This window comes from Podarcis tiliguerta, assembly GCF_965153285.1.
Source record: "Podarcis tiliguerta genome assembly, chromosome: 2".
Classification (NCBI taxonomy): Eukaryota; Metazoa; Chordata; class Lepidosauria; order Squamata; family Lacertidae; genus Podarcis; species Podarcis tiliguerta.
The window spans coordinates 23,429,505-23,453,091 of record NC_139535.1 but is presented as its reverse complement, the minus strand read 5'-3'; the positions used below and the strand labels follow the sequence as shown (position 1 = coordinate 23,453,091).

The 23,587-nt window shown below is 42.7% G+C and overlaps 1 protein-coding gene across 5 annotated transcripts in view; it reads right to left on the bottom strand.

Annotated features, from left to right (window-relative positions):
* The window catches only part of PTPRG (protein tyrosine phosphatase receptor type G), a 518,906-nt gene that overhangs the window by 126,953 nt on the left and 368,366 nt on the right, over positions 1-23,587 (bottom strand). For all 5 annotated transcript variants that reach the window (XM_083424609.1, XM_083424610.1, XM_083424611.1 and 2 more), the window contains exon 6: positions 10,334-10,400. In XM_083424609.1, the coding sequence (XP_083280735.1) occupies positions 10,334-10,400 (67 nt within the window). The remainder of the gene's footprint in view (positions 1-10,333; positions 10,401-23,587) is intronic.

Sequence of the window (23,587 nt, the reverse complement as noted above, 5' to 3'; positions counted from 1 at the left end):
TATTTTTCCCCCTTTGTCTCTCTTTTGCTGGTTGGCTGCAGCTATTTCAGGAAGAAACCATGGGAAAAGAGATCAGGAAAATCTATTGATTATAAATATTTCCATAGGAAATAATGGAAATCATGGACTTGTGCGAACGTTCGCCTAATGAATTGTTTCCATGGAACACATTTGTTTGGTAATTGGGACCTGCGTATATATGGGGGGAATACTGATTGGGAGGGGCAGGATCTGCATTTCTGGGACACACAGTTTCCATGCTTTGGTGGCCATGCCTGCATAGCTATAGAACCCTAAATGCGTAACCTGAAACCCCACAATTTGTACAGGGGGGGGAATAGATGTGCAATTCATGTGTTTGGGATCTATGGGTGAAGGCCACTATACTGGCATTACCTCCAAAGCATTGAGGTTGGTTACGCCAGGAGCACAGCCAGATGGCATAATCACAACCTCACACCATGCAGACATTTTGAAGGTACAGTTGCAGGAGATACAGTGGTACCTCGGGTTACAGACGCTTCAGGTTACAGACTCTGCTAACCCAGAAATAGTACCTCGGGTTAAGAACTTTACCTCAGGAGGAGAATGGAAATCGCGCAGCAGCGGGAGCTCCATTAGCTAAAGTGGTACCTCAGGTTAATAACGGCTTCAGGTTAAGAACAGACCTCCAGAATTAATTAAGTTCTTAACCCGAGGTACCACTGTACTAAATGTGGAAAGGTAGGTACGTCAAAACATAAAATTTGTGGGAGTTTTCATTTGTTACAGTCTATTTTATGGTGTTTTTAACTTTCTGTATGTTTTAAATCACAGTTGTGTTGTATTTTATTTTTTTTAGCAATAATTTTATTGCTTTAGCTTTTTTGTAAACTGCTTTGAGGTTTTCCCCTAAAATCAAGCAGTGTATAAATTTTATCAAACAAACAAACAAACAAATGTGTGATAAAGGGGAAAGCTTTTGCTGCTTGAATAATACTTGAAAGCCTCATAACCGTCTTACTTCACTTTTCTGGGCCAGGTTCAAGCTTTATTCAATAACGAGGGCTAGAAGTTTCCTGCTAATTACTTAAAACAATTAATTTCTGTGCCAGATTCAAACTTTATACAATAATGAGCGCTAGAAGTTTCCTGCTAATTAATTTAAATAAATGCTGAAAGAAATTTGGGCGAAGAGACCATAGTTCAACATGCTAGACAGCTTTTACATTCAAGTGTTCCTGGTCCAGCCCCCGGTATGCTGAGTTAAAATTCAGATAGCAGGGCTGAAAAGGGGATTCACAACAGACATTAAAGAGATGCTGCCAGTCAAAGTATACCATACTTAAAATACGTTTTTAAATGGATGATTTCTTGTCTTGGTAAATGCTCTGATACATCAGCTTCATATATTTGAATAATTTTCATCTCCTTAATCTTCCAAGAAAGTCACTGGGAGTAGAACTATGCCTATTTCTCAATCTCCTGAATATAGTAGGCAGCTATATGGGATTTGCCATAAGGGCCATGATCCAGAAAAGACACCTTCCTTGGATACTCATGAATCCTTCTGAGAGATGCTACTTCAGCCGCTGCCCACACAGAGCAACAAAAGTACTACTTAATCTGCCTCAAGTGTAAAAAGCAAATATGGAGTTTTGGTATGAGAATTGTTTAAAGAAAGATTGCTACCAGAGTACCCCAAGTTTCCCTTTTGAAAGCGTTTTTTTGTTTTTGTTTTTTGGGAGGGGTTTACTTATATGTGCTCTGATGTGTAGCGATGCTTGGTATGAACTAACTGCATTAATTCAAAAATCTCTCTGTTACGCCTCAAGGTAGTTCCCATAATTTCCAGGTGAACTGAACATGAATTAAGTTTATTTTCTGGTGGAACTTTGGGTGATTGTTAATTCAATTCCATTTTAATTTTAATTCAATAAAGTATATATATTGGGCTTTCGTTGCACTTAACTCTGGGATTGATTGTGGCCACTGCCCTTTATAAACCACTTAGAGGTTTTCTTACAATCAAGCTGTATATAAATGATGTTGAATAAAATTAATAACATTTACCATCGGAAAAGTGAAGCTGATTTTAAGATCTTAACTGCTGGGAGAAATATTATACTGTTTGTGTGCTTTGTGCTTTGATGTTTTCCTAGGCTTCTTAAGTATATTTTACATTTTAGCAAAGCAGTTTGTAAAATTCTAAGGACCGGGGGGGGGGGGGGATGCCATGTGAATGAATTATGAATTGAACTAGAACAGAATTAGTTCCTTTTTGGAATAGGTGAACTGGAGGTAAAACTAATTCCTTTTAAAAATTAACTTTCCACAATGGATGCAACACAAAATTCTATATCCATCTCCCAGTTTTCCATTGAACTACTCCTTAAGTTTCCACATATTAGAGAAACATGGATCATCTTGGCAGTTTCCTACACTCCTCTTCTTCCTTCATCACACATCATCTCAAATTGCTTTCTTCTATTAGAATGCAGGCTTCACAGAGTGAAATGGGACTGAATCCCATTTAGTAAGTGTCCTGAGGTTTGCAACCCTGGTCTGCAATCCTATACACATTTACATGGGTCCATTGAACTCAATGAAACTTCTGAGTAGACATGCATAGAAAATACATAGTAGTGAAAAATTAAAAGTGCTGCTAATGGGTGCAAATAACCCCAGAGCAAGAATTGGTTTTGGGAAGTCAGGTTTTGGTACATGTGCACATGACTAAGACACCACACAAAATCAGGACACTGAAATGCAAGTGCGAATTTGTTCTCCTCTGTTTATTTTTACTAATTAGCACAACTGTGGTTATTTGCAAAAAGCACTGAAGCTTGCATTATTTTCAAGTGCCTTCTTTAATGTTTCTAAAGGAAAATTAATAAGTATCGCAGAGGCATCATTAGCAAATAGGAAAATGTGACAATAAAATTACAGAGACACTTCCAGTGTAAGTGGACTAAGCTGTTATTTTAGCTCTTGTCCTCAGAAGCACAAGCAACTAGCATGACCTACAGCAACTGTACTTAACTTCAAGGTGGGGCATTAGTAAGCAAGAATTTAAAAACAAAGCAAAGCACATAACATTAATATCCACCTTTTGGTACCTTTTTCAAGCACAGTGCTCAAGGAGTTTAATTAACAGGAGAAGAGAAATGTATAAAGACGAGGGGGTCATATGCATCATTGTTTTTGCTGGATGAGCAAGAGAATTAGCCAGCAAAAGAAAAAGAAACTGGAGCCTAGAAGCAAATTAATTCTCTCTCACACTCCCACTTCTCATGGTCACTGCTACTACCTATGGAAACCACTTAATGCTGTGGTCCACCTTGTGACAGGGTGAGTTGTCAGAGGCATGTCACATTGGTGCTCCAGTGTCTGAACTGATTTGTTCAAGATGGCAGCAGTGACCCACAAGGCTCTGAAAGACCTGGTGCAAAGCTGAACTGATTTATTCAAGATGGCAGCAGTGACCTACAAGGCTCTGAAAGACCTGGTGCAAAGCTAGCTAAGTCAACCTTCTCTAACCTGGTGCCCTTCAGAATTTGCTGCACAACCACTTTCATCATCTCTGGACTACAACTCCCATTGTCTTTAACCATCTAGCTATACGGGCTGAGGCTGGTGGGGGCAAAGAGCAGGTTGGGAAAGGCTGAATTAGGCATTCATTCCTCTTATGCTCTCAAAATGTTCTCAGGGCCAAAAGGGACATGGCTGGACCCCCACTGCAAGCGGGCAGGTTTCAAGGAGGGGGGTGATTCTGATCAGAGAACATGGGGGGTTGGGTCAATCTGTCAGGAGTGCATGCAGGAGCCAGACCCTGTGACCAGTAGGGCTTCGCAGGACTGGGGCCTTCCTAAGCTTGTTCTGTAGAGGCAAGGCGTGGCCGCACAGGTGAGGCCGCTTGGTAACTCACTGCACCTGGTGGCAAGAGCCGGGAAGGGATAGAAGGTCAGCATTTCCCTTCGGCTCTTTGCCACAGCAACGTGGTTCCTGCCTTGCTGCGTGTGGCTTCTTGCTTCTTGATCCTTGAACCCTTGACTTTGTGACTCCTTGCTTGTCGCCCCTCAGACCCTTGACTTTGTGACTCCTTGCTTGTCGCCCCTCAGACCCTTGACTTTGTGACTCCTTGCTTCCTGACCCTCGGACCCCTGGCTTCCAGACTCCCGTTCTTGCTCTCACCCTGCCATCTTGCCCCGGGTCCCAACATCCTCCGCCAGGACTTCAACCGCCTGTAAACTGGACCGTGACACAATCTGCCTCAGGCCTCCTCAGGTCTGTTATGTATTAAAGAATGAGACCCTTGTGCAAATGAAAACTCAATTTTGGACCTCAGTGGCTGCCTCTTCAGCTCTGAAACTCTGGCCTAGAGACATGTTCTGAATGTGCTATAACACCACAGATCATGCTGGTCGGTAATCACACAGTCCAAAGTTGGAGTTAACTTTTTATTAGCAAGATCACAATCTCCACAGATTTGGCTGCGTGTCAGGCCTACTGAGCACAGCAGCTCTTTCCTGGTGGGTCTTATTCAATGAAATCAGTTGCCGAGATTGAAGGTTCCTGCCTCCCCACAGCAGTCTATGTCTCCAGGGCTTTTCCCAAGCAATTGGAGAATGCACCAGCATGCAACCAATCTCTCCTCTACCTTTTTCATGCCTCTCCTGGTTCTGGGAGACCGGGGGGAGGGGAACTTGTTGCAGCAGGAAGAGACACCTATGACTCTTCACCAGCCTGACCCATCTCTGCCTCGTGGCCTCCCTCCTCCCACTCACCAGCTTCAGCTCCTGATTCTTGACATTCCTCTGCCACAGGCTATCCCAGCTCATGAGGCCCTGTTACCCCTTTCAGCTTCCAACACCTTCTCTTCCCCATCTTCTCCTTCTGACCACCCATTGTCATTCCACCACCACTCCCCAGGTTCTCAGCTGTCTGGTTCCTCCCACCATTCTTCTGGGTACAACCAGTCTATGACATAGAAAGCCTTTTTACTCAAATTGCATTTGGTTGGCAAGGGATTGTGCAAGGTGGATCTAGGCAAGCTATAACTTGGATGGGGTGAGCTATAAATATAATGTATCTGCACCAGCAGCAAGACTGCAGTTAAGCAGTTAAGCTCCCCAATAATGCCCACGGCAGGTTGCACCCAACCAACATGATACATGTATTTTTAATCTTTGTTGGAAGCCGCCCAGAGTGGCTGGAGAAACCCAGCCAGATGGGCGGGGTACAAATATAGTATTATTATTATTATTATTATTATTATTATTATTATTATTATTATTATTATTACCACCTTTGGATCTTCTTAGTCTGCTTAAGTGAAATCACTACATTTAGAAAACCTGGGGAGCAATCTTAACCCCACTTGCCCAGGAGCAAACCCCATTAACTCCATTGTTAGGATTGTGCTGTAAATTTCTAATTTTCACTGAATAAATTATTACTTTATGCATTTGTAATAAAGAATGTTTCCTGAACTGACAGGGTAAAATTTTCAAAGCAACTGGTCTCACAGACAGAAGATTTGGAGCTAAGTTTAGTTTCTGGGCAGATCTTCAATACTCTCAAGCAAAGGAAATCCATACTGTTCTATAGACTGGGGATGTGTCTTCCAAGATCCTGAGGTCATCATTTGAGGCCCTCCTCCAAATACCCACTCTGACATAAGTTCAAAGAGTGGCAGAAAGACAGTGGGCTTTCTCAGTTGTATCTCATTCCCCATTATTGTTTGTAAGCCGCTCTGAGCCCGGCCTTGGCTGGGGAGGGCGGGCTATAAATAAAAATTATTATTATTATTTACAGGATGTTCCCCCAAGTACTTCATATAGCCCTTTCTAACAGTAAGAGCTGTGGAATTCCAGCAGTGGAATAGACTCCCATAACTGGTGGTGCACAGGTTTTTAAGCAGAGGTTGAATGGCTATTTGTCATTGCAGGGGGTTGGACTAGATGAGGCTTCCACCTACATGATTCTATGATTCTAGCCTACACAATAATCAGCTGGAAGGTCACAAGAAGCAGGTCCATTTTACCATACATATTTGTCTCTCAGCATTATACTCATACCATGAACTCTATGCACTTGTGAAGCTACATGGTTTCTAAGTTGGGGCTGGATGGGAGAACAACATATTAGCCAGAGGGCCCGGCCAACAAGCTATTTATTTACTTCAATATTTGTACCCCATCTTTCTGTTGCAAATGGGGCCTTAAAGGCAGTCCTAAACACCAGCTTTGGCACAAACCACAAGAGCTTGATTACATTTCAAAGCTTATTTCTCATGTGTTACATCCACATGCCTTTTCAAAGGCATGTTGGCAGAAATAAATATCGGGGGAAAGGGGGAAACTGTTCGATAAGGAGAGCATTTAATCTTAAGCCAGTCATGGGGGTTTGGGGAAAAAAAAAAAACAATAAAGGGACTCCTGAGATATGCAGGTGAAAAAGACTCAGGTGGGTCAAACTCTGCTACTTGGATCAGAGATCACACTTGCTTGCTCTGCCAAGTGTTTCTGTGTCTACCATGAGAACGCTTTGGGAGGCGTACAAAGGTTTTATTTTCCAAAGAAAAGGAGCTAAAGTGGTGGGCCTGAGATCAATTTGTGCATAACTAGCTTGCTGTGTTTCCTCTTTGTGTGTTGATAAAGGGGTTACCCTTCCCTAGCGCCACACAGAGGAAGCCAAGCTGAATGGGTGTGTGCATGTGAATTGAACCTCAATGTGGTTTATTGTGGCACTGAACCATGGACTACAAAAATGGCCAGGGATTGGGCCTGCCCATCCTGTGGGCCTGCCCTTCCAGTAGTGACATGGAAGCATGGCAAAATTCACACAAAGCAGATGGTCAAGAGATGCAGCAAAAGTTGACACCTTCTGCCGTGCAAATCCAGTTGCCTTCCAGTGATGTGATACTGACCTTGGTCAGCCCTGTCCATAATAAATGTTGGGCTTATCTAGGTCAGAGTTTTGCATCTGAACAGCAACTTGATATATTATCTGTTCTACACTTTTCTAGAAGAGCTGCCCAGGGCTGATCAAGCAGTGGCAGCATGATTTATTCAGACGCAGATATTGTAAAAAGCATAAAAGTGACTCAGATGAATCCTGCTGCCTTTTTATCATAGTTGCTCATGCCGATTCTGGCACCCTGAACCTCCTGGTGAACACTGCAAAGTGTGATTGGGAAGACATAAAGATGTGTTGACATTGACAGATGATGACACACACTGGAGATCTGCAATTGACCACGTCTCACTGCTATGCATATACCACATGAGGGCAACTTCAATACTTTGGTGGTGCCTTCCAGATGTTGTTGAACTGCAACTCCCATCAGCTGTAGCCAACATGGCCAATGGTCAGGGATGCTAGGAGTTGTAGTCCAACAACATCTGGAGTCTGATTACTTTTGTTTTATGGCATGCACCACAGCAATTATCAGTGTACAAACAGTAGGTGTACAGTGCAGAAGCAGAACACAGAGAAGCTGATAAGACAGTGTTGAAGAAGGAAGGCCATTCAGATGTAAAGAAGTCTGAAATCAGAAGCTGCTTCTCTCCCCCCCTCCCCCCTTTTGTTTTATGGGGATAAATTGCTTAGAACTGGAAGTAGCTGCAGTACCTGCCTAAGGGCAGGAAAACATGGAAGAAACCTTGCAAGTGTTCCTCTTTATCCCAACACTGCTAGGATGTTTGGCATACCGTGTATTTTTCTTCAATAGTATTTTCTATAGTACTTCTGGTAAAAGAAAACTTTCTGCAACATTAGGATTCTAGGAAACTAATTCTTGGAGACGAAGAAAAAAGAAAAAAGAAAATAACCAACAGCAGCAAATTCTGCATTGATTTTTTATGTTGACATTTCTCTATCATCATTACTAAGCTGGTGACAGTGTGAAGGGCACAATTATTTATGTTCCATCAAATTAGCCTGTAATTCAAATCCCTGACGATATCTCCAGCCTAAATAGTTTATACTCCTGCAGAATGTTGTTTCTGACATTACACATCTTTGCTAATCACTGGAAGGACATGGGAAAGTGAGAAAACTTTGACATGAGGAGATGGCTGCAAGATTTTCACCATCTGCTGGTACCGACAAGGGTTTCATGCATGTTCTGATTAAAGGCATGCTATATAAACAGCACATGGATGAGGCTGTTTATTCCAGACTTGGGAAACCTGTGGCCCACCAAATGTAGTTCAGAGTCCAACTCCCATCAGCACCAGTCAAAATGCTCAATGGTAGGGAAGATGGTAGATGTAGCAACTGGAGGGTCACAGGTTCTTTAAAGTTGAAGATGTTTGGGGAAGGGAGTTTTTGACAGCTGTGGTTTCTACTGTCACCACAAAATGGTAACCTGCCAACTAAGGTGAGAAGTAAGGCCAAGAAGCAAGGGATTGGCACAGCAAGGGGAGCTGAATTTCCCATGCTGCTTTGAGCTAACGAACCAACACCTTAGCTGCAAGCTTATCCATTTATTATAGAACTTGTTTGAGCAACAGCTGATCACCGTATCACAGAGCTCCACCATCACCCAAGTGAAGGAACAAAGATTTTTTTGCATTAGCAAACAAGGATGCCTCCTGCCCTGTTTATACCTCCACCCTCCCAAAAACCTTCAACACCCCTGTTATGGTGGACGAAATTGAGAATTTAATTCTTTCTCATTTTCAGATTCTTATGAGGAGGCAGGTTTCCCCCAACACACCTGCTCATTTCCCCCACTTGAAATGTGAACCCCTGTTGAGAAGGAAGCAAAATATACATCTCTTGCCCACCTAGATTGTGCGGTGTGCAGGACTGAAAAATCATTATTATGTGGGGAGGGAAAGGCATGCCAGGGAATGATATCGCTATGTACCAGGCAATATTCTATTTTTGAGGGGATGAAGTATACCTGCAAGATACAAGTATGATTAGGCGCCAGCAGGTATTCCAGCAGCAGATGGAAATGGAATGGGATAGTTTCAATCATCTTTGAGGGGGTTGAGACCTTGAAATACAGAGCGGGTAGGATGAAAGACTACAAAATATTCCAGGTCACTTAAATGCTAGGTTTGACTGCAGTGTCAAATTACGTAATCACCACAATAGCCCAATTCACTCTTTCGTTCATTCGTTCTTTCTTTTTTTTGGTGCGCCAGAGTCTTCTGTTGCCCAGTGGGAACTAGATAATAACATCTATTTCTGCAGAAAACAACATGGTTTTCATCTCAGTGTGTAGTTTTTACTTCACAGCTGAAGACTACAATTTATAAATGGCAACAAGCGTATGGAAAATTCCTTAAATGAAGGACTTCGTGGTGTGTTATTGTTTAACCCCTATTTTTCACTTTCTCTAGATTTATTGGCATTCACAGCTGCAACATTAAATGACTCTGAAAGCAGAGCAATTAATCCAGAATCCTATTTGTTTTAATCTAACACTGTCAACTGGTTTTAGGTTTCCAGTCAAGAGAAAAAAAATGTTTGTTAAGCTTCACAGCTCTAGCTAATGTCTAAAGACAATCCCCTAGAAAAAGGTGTGAAGATGTTTTATAGACTGAACAGAGATTTATTAGGGTACCTAACTCTGTTTCTGCAGATGCCTTGTGAATTATAATGAGATTATTAAAACTTTTACAAATCATTACATTAAAAATCTGACATGGCTGCTTTTGAAATTAGACCGCTTCTCTGTAATTGCTAATGGTGCATTACTGGTGATAAGGCTTCGGAAAAAATTCTCAATAAAAACTTCTTCAAAAATTTAAGATTTATTTATTTCACTACCCCGTTATAAATTCAAGGATAATAGGTTTATGTGCATCAGAATAGCTGAACGATCACATTTATGTCAGTGATAGAAGACGTTCTCCTGCTGCAAAGTTTAATTAATTTTCACAGATAGTTAATTTTCTGTTTCATTATCATCTCCCTAAATTTGAAAGACAAACAATTTATAAACAAACAGAAAACTTTTAGAGGGGGAATGAATTTCCAAGCAAACAGAAAATTAGCTGCAAGAATAAAACGACAACCAAAGTAGTAATATATATATATATAATATCTATTGACTGGCTTGCTTTTAAAGAACGATTTATGATAAACATATTCCAAAGTTCCAACTAAAAAAAGACACTTTTTTAGAAAAGGATGTCAGTCTAAACCTATTTCCAGGTAACAAATGACTTTGGGCTTCATACAAACCAAATAATAGCTTCAGTGCCCTTAAACATCAGGGGATGAAAAATATACACCTCAACATGTCCTTTGAAAGGGTGACCCATTCCATTAAGGGCAATATTCCAGGCCTTCTACTCTTCCCAGCAAAAGGTAAATTTAAGCAGCTACTTACCATGATGTACGACACCCTTCAACCCGTGGATAATAGGCTCCAGTGCGGGATTGTCCCTCTGATTGACCTACATGTAAATAATACATGATTGGTTAAATCTATTCTGGCATCAGGCAGAAGAAGAGTCTCAATTTAATCTTCTAAAGGAGAGGAAAGATGCTATCTAGGAAGCTGCTTAGTCTTTATATTTAAAACAGGTCTTCACCAAACAATGAACACTTAAGATTTATAATATAATAAAATAGGTGACAGAGACTAAATCACAAGAAAGTCTTCAGAAGGCATTAACACATTAGAAATATCATCATAACCTGGGAAGGGGGTGGGAGGAACGAATAGTTGATAGCTCTACACTTGCTTCTTTCACTGCCACAGATAAAAATGTCTTAGATAAATATAGAAATATCAAGTGATCAAAGAGCAGCCACTTTTTTCCAGGCAAGAGACTTAAAGGCATAAAACATGGAGGTCAACTGAAGACAACAAAGTTCTTCTGAATTGCAAGTGAGGTGGACTAGTCCTTGATAGAACGGAAAACTTTTATTTATTTCATCTTCTGCAGAGTTTATTATGTCATTTATATGCCACCTTTGTGTCCAGGTGCCCAAGGCCGTTTACAAGGTTAAATTACTAAAACAAATAAATGCCATCAAGAGTCAAGCTAGCCCTGTAAAGTTAGAGAAGGGAGAGTTCAACTGAGGCAGGCCCTGATATTGTCTTTGCCTCCCTCCCTCATTCTCATCTTCCTTCCGAGAGGGAAGGTGGTGTCTGCTGGCCCTGTGGGGTGGAGGGGATAATCTGACTGGGGCAGATGAATGCGTAGAAAAGGTCTAAGAATCATCTGCAACACGGCAATTTCAGAGACAATTAATTTCTACTTATGTTTTTTGTAGCAGAGGGTTTACATATATCGCTCTGCACTGGCAAATGTCAACGACCAGTCCGTGGCCTGTGGCGATGGTGCTGTAAACCTCACAGAAAAGGTTCCTACACCTTTGCATCCAAACTATGAGACCATCTTATTTCACATTTCAACTACAACATTTGTTAAATGCTTCGAGGAGGTACATGTGAAAAGTGCCCGTTAGCACGTGCATCTGTCAAGAAATTCAATGATTTGGGTATATGCGTTAATGGTCAAAATTGAAAAAGTGCCCTAGGCCAAACTCCAATCTATAGGATGACCCCCAAGCAAGTTCCCATACAAACAGGAATTCTCGTTCATTTCAATTGAGGGGATTGCTCGTGTACACGAAGGGATTTGTAGATACATTGTGCTCACAATGGGGGAAAGCTGGTTTTTACTTAGAAACCCTGTTTTCCTCCCTTCCTTCCGCGGACTCATTAGCATTCCACAGGAGATTCCTTTGGGGGGGGTGCTTCTTGTATGTACACACTATGGGAAGGCACTCAGGGCTGCTGGTGGGTTAATTAAAAATTAACACAATTATGACAAACTGATGCAAGCAGGATAAAAATTAACACAATTATGATAATGCAAACTGGATAAATCGAAATAATTGTACTCGCTTTACTTTCAGAAAGGGTTCAGAGGAGCCTGAACTGACCTTCCACAGAATGCATTAGCCACAGTGGATCTAATAAATAGTGCAAAAACATGTCTGCAACTAAGCGCCTTCAGGAGTAGGAGTTTTGAACCCATGATCCACCCTTTTGCTTCCTCACAATAACTTGTACCCTCTTGAAGTTGTTCCCCTCCCCAAGGGAATCCAGACCTAGGTTAAGAGGGGGGCTGTAGCTCAGCGGTAGAACATCTGCTTTGCATGCAGAAGGTCCCAGGTTCAATCCCTGGCATCTCCAGGAGAGACTCCCTGCCTGAAACCACAGAGAGCTGCTGCCAATTGGCATGATCAACAATGAGCTAGATGAGCCAAAGGTCTGACTCAGTGGTCCTGGAAACATACAAAAGTTATGTGCCTTGAAGGAGAGCCAAATAATGGACAATTGTGGGTGAGGCAATGGTTAAACCCTGGTTCCATAAATTTTGATGTGCATAATACAGTGGTACCTCAGGTTACATATGCTTCAGGTTACAGACTCCGCTAACCCAGAAATATTACCTCGGGTTAAGAACTTTGCTTCAGGATGAGAACAGAAATCATGCTCTGGCGGCGCGGCGGCAGCAGGAGGCCCCATTAGCTAAAGTGGTGCTGTGATGCATTTGTTGCTTTTGTTTTCGATTTATTTTTATATTGTTTAAATTCTATCCGGGTTTAATTACTTTTTAATGATGATCTGCTAGAAGTTTTTAGTTTTTCTGTATTTTATCTGTGGTTTGTAATTGTATCTGTAAGCTGCCTTGAGTCCCAGTTTGAGGAAAAGGTGGGCTATAAATAAATATAATAACAATACCATAGGTATTTAATTATGCATTTTGTGATAAAATGCACATTTTGGAATGCATCTTTAAATACCAATTTTCGTACTGTACTCACTTTTTGAAAAGTTTTGAAAATTATTGCAGAACAGACTTATGAATAAACACATGTGGAAAACTGACACAGACTGGAAACAGACTGATCCATCCATCTCCAGTTCTGAGAGAGCTTGTGTGGAGAAGGCAGCTGGGATCCGCCCCCCCCCCCCCCCCGGTTCAATAAAGAATACATTAAAAAACTATTATAACACAAAGCTTTTCTTCTTCTTGATCCATTACTTGTTTCATATTCACTCATCACTACAAGGAGCCAACTGCACATTTGACATATGCAGTAGCCATCGCACATAAAAAGATCATTCATACTCTGAGCGTTACTCCTTCCTCAGCAAATCTGCTCAAAGGTGGAACTGCAACCATCTAGCCATCCACAAGAGCACAGCTTTTAGCATTCGAAAAGAAAAGAAAAAGATTCTCAGGAAAGACTGGGCAGAACATTGCATGTATCATTTATAATTGAACAGTGCCTGTAATCCTCCTTGATGGAGACAAGTAAGGAACTACCACGCTCAGTACAGTGGGGAAAAATAAACACAGCCTTGCAGTTTCAGTGTACTATTGTGCTATTTCCAATGCTAATAGGACTTTCTCACCTTAGGGTAAATGGTGCAAAGGTAAATCAAACCAGTAAAATCTCTTTGTTTATCACTTCCCCTGTGCTATTTCTGTTCCCCAATGAACACACTGTCGTAGGCAGAGTGAGCGGCTAGCGTTTAATGTGCTGACTACAAACAGCACACAATTTACAACTCACAACTGCCGTAGCTTATTATGAGCTTAACTGGCCGCATTATAATACATTGCAACGGAGGTCACGACTCATAATTTGGGAGAGATGCTTTGGGGAACTCAAAAGGTAGGGTAAGATTATCGCAATGTGCATTTGACATGGATCGCAGGACACAGCACACTTAGGTTTCATTTGAGGCGCCGCAATCACGGGGCAGGAAGGATAGCTCCAATTCAATGGCTGCCCCACTGGGATTAGAATCACAGGCCTTTTTCGCTCGAGTGCTAAACATGCCATAGTATAAAAACAACACAGCCATTCAAAGCAAGCGCAGGAAAGCTTCATGGAAAGGTCAGGGTTTTTCCTGGTGATGAAAAGCCACCAATTAGTGGGCTTGGTGCTCATATGCCAACACTGAGTGCCAGAATGGAGAACGCCTGTCCCTGTATGCTCCTTACCACTGTAAAGGAGGTACAAATGAATGTCCTGGTTCTGGCAGGAAGCACCAGTGACTCTGGTCTACCAAAACGCGGTGTTCTACCAAGTAACATAACATTCAAAAGAGCATGTTGTGTCTTTTTGAGAATGGAGGGGGAGAAAGAAGAGTTACATGTGAGCTGCTTCTTTCAATAACTCAGTTTTGGAAAGGGAAGCAATCTTAAGAGCTGCAAAACAGATCTTGAGTTTCTTCCCATGCCAGCTGGAAGAGAAGGAGTCAGCTGCGAGTGACTGAGGATGCATGGGCCTAAAAAAACACACCCAGATCTCTTGCTTTGGAGTAAAGCCAGGAGCAGTCTTGGAAACTGGGCAATTTAAGAGAGACAAGGAGAAGGACTCAGGAAGTAAGAGATGACTCCTCACCCAGCCTTTCTGTTGGTGAAATGCTCTGCAAGGAAAGGGAGAAATGTTACAGCCTTCCAGATGATGCAAGAAAAGGAACTCCAAAACTGCAACGAGAGCCTTCAAAGGTAGTGCTAGCACACTGGCATTCTGGATGCCATTAACGGCAAAAGGCCCGTTGCAGTCCTCAAGAGTGAGGGGCCCTGTTGCCACACTGGTCACTAGGGCTCAAGGTCCCACGTCACACAGGGAGCCTCCATGCATAGAGCAGGCTCTCTGCTTCAGAGGTTATTAGTGTTTTGTGTTGTGTTTATTGGGAAACAATAGAAATTCACTCAGTGATTTACAATGTGGCAAGAGGGACACAATGGAGGGGGACACAACGGAGGTGGGCAGGGCCCAGTGAGCATGGTCCCGCTCTCCACCTCACACCAACATAGGAAGCTGCCTTATACAGAATCAGACCATTGTTCTATCTACACCGACTGGCATTGACTCTCCAGGAGTTCACAGAGGAAGTCTCTATCATCCCTACCTGAAAATGTCAAGGATTGAACTTGGGACCTTCTGCATGCAAAGCAGATGCTGTGCCCCTCAGCTGTAGCCCTTCCCCTAATTCCACTGGAATCATAAGGAGCTGAACACACGGCAGGGGCTACTGTGGTCCCTTGACTCTAAGGCTGAAAGAGACTGCCGTTTTTGGAGCTGCACCTGCATTCTAATTACACTGGGAACTAGTTGAGTGTAGGCTTTAGTTGAGTTTGACCAAACTGCGGGAGGCAGTGGAAGACAGGAGTGCCTGGCGTGCTCTGGTCCATGGGGTCACGAAGAGTCGGACACGACTAAACAACAACAACAGGATTTAGGAACTACATCCAGTCTCCTCGTCCCAGTTCCCCATAGTTGTGGGAACTGCTTGGTTCACAGCAGTGCTATTTTTCTAGAAAAAGAGGTGCCGAAACTCACCACAAATGCCTCCCTTGTTCTCTTATAATGGCAATGGCGCCTACCTGAGAGGTGCCGGAACTGAGTTCCAGCTGAAAAAAAGCATGGCGAGAGGCTATGAAAAACCAGGTTCTTCGCTGGTTGGACATGAGATACATACTTCTCTCCCATTCCCACCCAAAAGATTCTGGCTGCTTTCAGAGCCATTAATCTGAAGCAATTGCTTTCAATCTCATTAAATGGGCTCCGGTACTGCATTACAAAGCATTTCAAAAGAGGCAAGTAATTCGCTGTCACCTACTCTATCGAAATCTGAAATGGCGTGCATTCTGCACCAGAAAATGAATGGCTACAATTCTGCAATGCTTTTACTTAAGCCTTTCTTCTCAGAAGTGAATTATAATTTACTCCCTATGCAACATTTGGCCCTTGACGTGGAAACCAATAATCTTCAATCTTTCAAGTCTTACCCATCTGCTAAGTATAACAGCCAAGACAACTGGCATGCCAGGAATTGGATGAAGCCAGCTGCTTCTGCAGTATCATAGCACTAATACTCAGTGACTATCCTTCGAGAACGCTGGGCTTACTTGATATTTTCCTGTGGAAGCAATTTAAAACATACCCAATGTATTTATTTGCTTGTTCATTTAAGCCTGCACTTCACCTTTCCTCCAAGGAGTTCAGCTCTGTGATTTAGAGTCACAATAGATGGGACTGAGAAGAAGTCACAACTTGCCCAGCTGGCCATCTAGGAATATTATAGCACAACAGGGATGTGAAGCCGCATCTTAAGAGCTACATTCACAATGAAGACTCTAGACCTTTGGCCACATAAGGTTTCTGTTCCAGATTCACAGCGAGGATTGCGACATGAAACAGTGAGCTATGGAACATGGAGATTCAATTAATGCATGAACAAATTGGATGCAAAGTCTTGGAGCCAAAATAGTCACCCCTTTGATGCTAGCCTCAATTTTTCAGTACCCAACAGGATACCGTCCTCATATAGAAGACCAGACGTGGGGAACATTGGGCCCTCCAGATGTTGCTGAACTACAGCTCCCATCAGTCCCAGCAACACTACCCATGGCCAGGGATTGTGGTACTTGTAGTACAGCAATACCTGTACTAGACTCTTAGATTATCCAGCATGGCAGGAGCTGAACTCAATAGGTATTGATTGATTGATTCGCAGTGTGCATGGTGGACCCTCCAAGCCTTTCTCTTTCTCCAGTGATCAGGACTCTCCCTAAGGCCACGCTCCACCTTAGGCCACATCCCCCACCAGCCCTGCTCTGTGCCCTTCTCAAAAGCTTTTCCCAGACTAGAATGTATCCTTGAATTGCCTTTTGCTTGTGTGGATGGAGAGATCCGTGTATGTGTGAATTCTCTGCTGTACAAAGGTAAAAGAAACCGATGTCCATTTCCCCACCATCTTTCTTCCTTTGACCTGGCAAAAACCACTCTCAAGTGTGTCCTGGAATGTTGCCCATGAGGGAACACAGCCCTTGGGCTGAAAGGAAAGTTCCCCACCTCTGATTTATAAGTATTTTTTTACCTTCAATCATATTCCCAAGACGGTTTATATGAATAAAAAATAAATAAATGCAAATACAAGCAAAATAAACTGATGCACTATCAAAAAAGAAGCAGAGAAAAAAGAAAGCTGTACCTAAAAAGCTTGAGAGGGGAAAGAAGAGGCCTTTGTGCCCCCAAAAAGGTCGTAAGGGCAGATGTCAGATGAATCTCTCTGGGGAGAAGTTCTGTAAGACTGTGTGGCCCTCATTCTTAAACATTATCGACCCCATCCAGAGGACTGCCATATCAAACTCCACTTGTAATATATTAACAGCTCAAAATATAACTTGTCAGTGCTCCTTCCATATCTACCAACACATAATTGAATTACCTCTACAGTTTATATGAATAAGAGTGGTTAAGGCTTAATAAAGGTCAACTTATCTACAGCAAACAGGATGGTTGTAAAAGGGAGCACATTTACACACACAGTCTAACAGAAGTAATTTACTCCAACATTAACTTCAGTATTAAAGTACTTTACAAGTGCTTTTCACACTGCTAATTCAGGTCAAAACCACTGGTATTCCATACGCTTCAGTGTTTCCCCAGTGAAAACAAGGTACATATATACTTTCAATACCCTTCTTGCATAAAGATTCTTATTGCTGCCTAAGGACCTCTTCCCCAACCACATTGTACTGAAGGTCCTTCTCCCCTTGCTGTATTCATTCATTCTCCAACAGACAAGCCTGCATCCATTTAAAAAGCAAATTTTGTTGTTTGGGGATATAGATATCCTAGAAAACTAGCTGCCCTCTCTAAACATGTTATCAGCAGATCAGAATTAACCTCATTGGAGGTTTCACAGAAATGGCAGGATATGTGCCACATAGTGCCTTACATTGCAATCCTAGCCATGTGCACTCAGAAGTTAGTTCTACTGAATTCAATGGGGCTCACTCCTAGAAAAAGGGAGGTTAGGACTGCAGCCTGAGAGTTCGTGTGCGTTTTACACTATACATGTGCACTATACATGCAACGTGAGAATGTGGTGGCTCCCTGCTTACGGAATGCTCTCCCCAGGGAGGCTTGCCTGGTGCCATCATTACATTATCTTTAGGAACCAGGCAAAAACAGTCATATATATTCTCCAACAGACAAGCCTGCATCCATTTAAAAAGCAAGTTTTATATATATATAGTCATGATGTGTGAGAGGTGGAAAGTAATAGCAGCATGTTAAGTTAAATAACCAAGCCAAAAAGATACATGAGCTACAGGGGGTCTAGATTCGTCCAGACAACAGTTAAGTTGTTAAGTTAAGAGAAATAAACCAATCAGCATTGAAAGTACCTTGTTTTTTGTTTCTCCACTCATCACTCCACAGCTTTGCACTAGTTCACCAGTCAAAGCCAGCACCACACCCTATTATACCACTTGTCGATAATACACCCGTCTGCAGATTGGAATTTGCTCCAATTTAGCGCTAAAGAGTGAGTTTTCCAGGGGAAAGCAACGGGACAAGGGCAAAACTGCTGAGACTCATGCTTAGAAAGCATGGGACGAACAGAAAACCACTCAGACTTGTGCTTTCTAAGCTCAGGACAAGCAGAAGTGTGGTGTGGAAGAGTCTTGGAAACCAACCTCTTGTGCTGTCAAAGGTTTACAAATCCCAAATCCTATGTATCCTCTTTCCTTCTAAGCCCTGGTATTGTCTGTATTTGAATGGGAGTAAAAAAAAAAAAGGTGATCAAAGGTGTGTGTGGGGAGAGAGAATCATTCCTTTTAAATCATCAGGCCTTTGGCTTTTAATTATGGCCATTTTGCGTTGGTACGATGTTAACCCTGCAAAAAACGTGAGGTCTGCAGAATGGCAACTCACACTCATAACGATTAGTATCAGGAGGCACCTTCATTGTACTGTTTTTGATGCCTGTTAAAAAAGTGTTTTGTTTCAGCAAGCCTACCCAGATTACGTCATTTAATACGTATCCTTGTTCTTAAACTCTTGATTTTATCAGTATCATAAATATTTGATAATGTATTTCTTTGATTAAGCTATCTTTTTGTAAATGAAAAAAAATACGAAAACACTTCTGCTTTAAGGAAAAACAGGACAAAATAAGAGCTGTATATTACCGGGGGGGGGGGGGGGTAGGTAATGGCAAAGAAGGACTTCTTCTCCAGTACCATTACACAGTAGCAGTTCTCAAACTATTTTTCCCATGGAACACTTGAAAATTACTGGAGGTCTTGGCAGACCACTTAATAAACTTTTTTATTGTTGCTCTACAATTCAAAGCACATACATGACTCATATTTTAATAACCTTTCTGCCTTACCAATGCAACGGATGTGCTTTGGGATTAAATAAGAATATTTTTAAAAGAAAAAACAACTCCCACCACTGCCCTTCCACAATGACATAATCACCGAAGCCAGCACAAAATTATGAAAATTGTTAGCCTGATAACCCAGCCCTGATCAAAATGGTCTCAAGGGCAGGTCCACGTACACGTATTCTTGATTGCATCGCAACCTTCTCATGAGTCACCTGAACGGAACTCGTGAACCACAATTTAAGAGCTTCTGCTATAGCAAAGTTCCCCAACCATAGTGCCTGCCACATGTCTTATAGACTACAGTTCCCATCCACCTCAGCCAGCATGGATGTGCTACCTGGGGCTGCAGGGAGTTATCATAGAATTTTAGAACTGTAGAGTCCAACCCCCTGCAATGTAGGAATCTCAACTAAAGCACCCATGACAGGTGGCCACATAGTTCAGAACTTTTGGAAGGCACCAGGTTGGGGAAGGTTGTGTTATGGAGCTGACTGGAGTGCGTGGAGCGTATGCTCTTCTACTTTGCATTGCTTTTCTGCTGCTGAGAAAATACATTACTGTTCCATATTCTCTTGTACTGAGCAAAGCATGCTGGAGAATACTGCATTGCAGTCACCCTCTCCCTGTCTGTGTCTCAGGGTGGGATGCGGATGGCGCTGTGGTCTAAACCACGGAGCCTCTTGGGCTTGCTGATCAGAAGGTCGGCAGTCCGAATCCATGCGATGGGGTGAGTTCCCGTTGCTCTGTCCCAGCTCCTGCCAACCTAGCAGTTCGAAAGCACACCAGTGCAAGGAGATAAATAGGTACCACTGCAGCAGGAAGGCAAATGGCATTTCCATGAGCTCTAGCTTCCTTCACGGTGTTCCATTGCGCCAGAAGCAGTTTAATCATGCTGGCCACATGACCCGCAAAGCTGTCAGCCTGAAAGCGAGATGAGCGCTGCACCCCATAGTCGCCTTTGACTGGACTTAACCGTCCAGGGGTCATTTACCCTTTTACCTACTTACCTCACAGGGTCATTGTGAATATAAAAGGGGAGGGGATCATGAAAGGTGCCTTTAGGAGGCAAAGGCAGGCTATAAATGTAACACACCAATGAAAGATACAGCAATAAATTATATAACCCTTTTTAACCACATCTTACCCTGGAGGGAAATGGCCAGTTAAAAGTGCGCAAGCTGAGATTTTAATGCCTCTACTTACCAGAGACCCTCTTTAAAAAACAAAACAAAAAACCTCTTGTCACAAGTCAATATTCATTTACAAAATTACAGAGAATATTATTTCTCTTATACAGCCATCGAGAATATTTTTTTAAAAGGGCACTTTCTAGTTAACAGTTCTATCACCTACTCTTGACTACTTCTAAACCTGAATATGGAAACTCAGTTCCAATGACATGTAACCATGACAGATAGGGAACCAGTAAGTTTTCTCCCTGGTGTTTCCTGAGGGCAAAGCAATGGCTGCAACAACTAAATGGTTATGGCTTGTTTTGAAGAAAGATGGAGAAGAAAGGGAGGGGAGGGAAGGGAGAGGCATCACTGGACTTTGAACCACAATCTGTTTTCAGCAAATACAGCCATGACCTTGGCTTTCAAACAATACAAAACACCAACATATTGAGGTGAGTTAACCCAGTCCCATAGTAACATGTTTCAGGTTCAGTGCCTCAAAAGCGAATGCCGCAAGGCATCAAATGTGCTTCTTCAACATTTAGGTATTAACAATCCTGCTCTCAGCAAAGAATACAATCAAGGATGAGAGAGAGAAAGGTTGAGAAGTCCCAGGCTCCCATAGTTTCACAGGAATTTTCATTCAAATGTCCTCCCTGTTTTATGGACTGTTCTTCTGTGTTTGCAAAGGTAGGAGAAAAACCTAATGGGTCTTCCAATGATTATGTTAAATAGAATAATGGGTATGCATCGATCCTTCCAGCTAATTCCACTTCAAATAATACATCATCCTGAGTGAGAGCTTTTGCTGTGATGTATTAACTTAATTCACCATCACAGCATTAGGAAAAGTAACGTGAGATATTAACTAGCAATGCCAAAGAGAAGGTTGCAATTATTTTGCAGGTTATGCTAAAATGGTTTTAAAAGCCACTGAGCTCATTTAATATAATTTAGAGAGGCCTTACGCACATCAAGTTCTCTGACAGCCCTCAAGCATGTGTGGAATGAATCACGGCATTTCACAGCTTCTCATGGAATATCATCAGAAGAACATTCCACTGTGGCAGGTGGTCACTCCCTCTTCCCAGACTCAGAGCCAAAATGCACAATTGGAGCATCAGATGGTACAGCTTCTGCTGTCCTGAGTTTAGGTGGGGGTTCATATGTTTGAGTTATTCCTTTTTTCTTTTCTTCTTTTAAACCTAACCTCTTTCTACCCAAAAAAAATTACATGGGCGAGCCTCAGGGCACCAACACTCCCTTCTGCTTTTGATTAACTATCGTTCAGAGTTGTGTTCAAACCCAAACCTGTAGGTGATCTTAACTATCCTGCAGGCCTTTTCACACCTGGTCTGGGAGGACTGACTCCAGCTACAAACGCGGAGACTGCTGAAAAGTCCAGAGGCCATTCTGGAACACCTGCTTTGCAAGCCTTTTTCTACCGGCGTGTATTGCCAGCTCCAAGACTCACGCTCTATGCCGCTACCGCCTCAAGGAACCTAGCTCCTCACTGCCATAATCACCAGCTGCACCTACTTTTCCTTGTCTGTCTCATCATTGCTACTGCTGGCTTGTATGCTAGGTGGAGAACCAAACAGCAATCAGGCAGTAGCATCTCCTGCTCTTCCTTCTCACCACCACCACTGCTTGGGGCTGAGCTTGCCAGTGGGTGCCCTGCTAGGGTGTGGGCCCTCAACAGATGCCCAGTCAAGCCGACTTTTGTTGTCAGCCCTGCTGCCAGCATGGAATGGGATGGGTGGGTGAAATTAGGAGCACTTGGTGCTGCTGCATGACTTCATAGCTTATGATAGTTTGAATTGGGGCAATGAAACACCACAGTGGTGGAATGATCAATCCCAGATTTGACTGATAGAACGTGTTCCTTGCAGCTAAGCACAGGGGGAGGGGGGGAGGGGAAGCTGGAAGTTTATTCAGAGCAATTCTGGTTTTCTGTGCTTGCTTGCTTTCCTTCGAGAAAATAATATGGCTCCCTCCCCCTCCTTACAGCATGCAGTCTACTTATTTAAGCAGCAGTGTGCAACATCTCTCAATACCACCAGCAGTTCAGCTGGAAAAATTGCACACCAGGGGGTAACATTTTATCAGGATGAAGCCTATTTTATAAAAACTGCCATCAGCGATACATGGAGCTCTCAATACTTGGAGGGGTGGGGTGGGGGTGGAGTCACATGGATCCGTGCTTTAGTGTCACCGCAACCTGTCTAATTTAACGAAGAGAAAGACCAAGTATGAGAAGAACTATTTCGCTTAAAATGAGGAAGGAAAAGGAAAATGTTTCAGGGGAGCGGGGGGGGGGGGCGACGACAAATTGCAGTTCTTTGTCTGAACATTTGAAAAGGCAAAGTTTGATGTTAAGGCTGAAAATGGGCTCTTGCATCTACACCTCGGAAAAGAAACATATTTTTGCAACTCGAAAAACCGCGTAATAAGAACAACAATTTGCAGAGCACAGCAGGTACATTTCTGTGATATATAAAGTGTGTGCAGCGGGGGGCAGGGGGAGAGCAGATTGTGACCTCCATATCATAAAATGAAATATGATGTTGGGTGAATGCTGCTGATAAAATTGGTATTCTGATAGCCTGTTACAGCTGCATTAAAAAAAACCCAAAAACCCGCTTGTCCAAAGATTACATGTGGACATGTAGGAGACATATGCTAGTTCTAAACCCCGCCACACACTTTCCCACATCAAGCAGGAACCTCTGAGGGTGTTTGTGATTGTGTGTAAGCATGTTCAGTTAAATGCACTTGCAATGTATCCACAACCAGGGACCCCAATTGAACAGGGTTTCCAGTTGTAGGAAGGCTTCTAAGTGTATTCAGTCGCATGCACTTACCAAGTTCCTTTAAGAACTTCCCACTCAACATGGGAAGGTTGAGGGTGGAGAAGGCAGGGCAAGCTCACAAGGCAAAGGGAAACGTCAGCTGACTGGGGGTGCCTACAAATTCCATTTCCTTTCCTTGTGGGGGTCTAAAGTCAAACCACACAAGCAAAGGAACCAGGTGCCACAGCTTTACCTGCCCCAAACTGGATGCCAGATATGATGTCATGTTTAGGGCAGGTGGGCATGGCTTGGGGGAAATAGCCTGGTGGGTCCAATTAGGAGCCCACCACTGCTTCATTGAGATTCTTTGGAGGGTGAAGTAGAAGTTATCTTCAGAGAGGGGTGAAAAAGACAGCCTGCTGCTTTCATTAGGGAATCTGGATTATTGA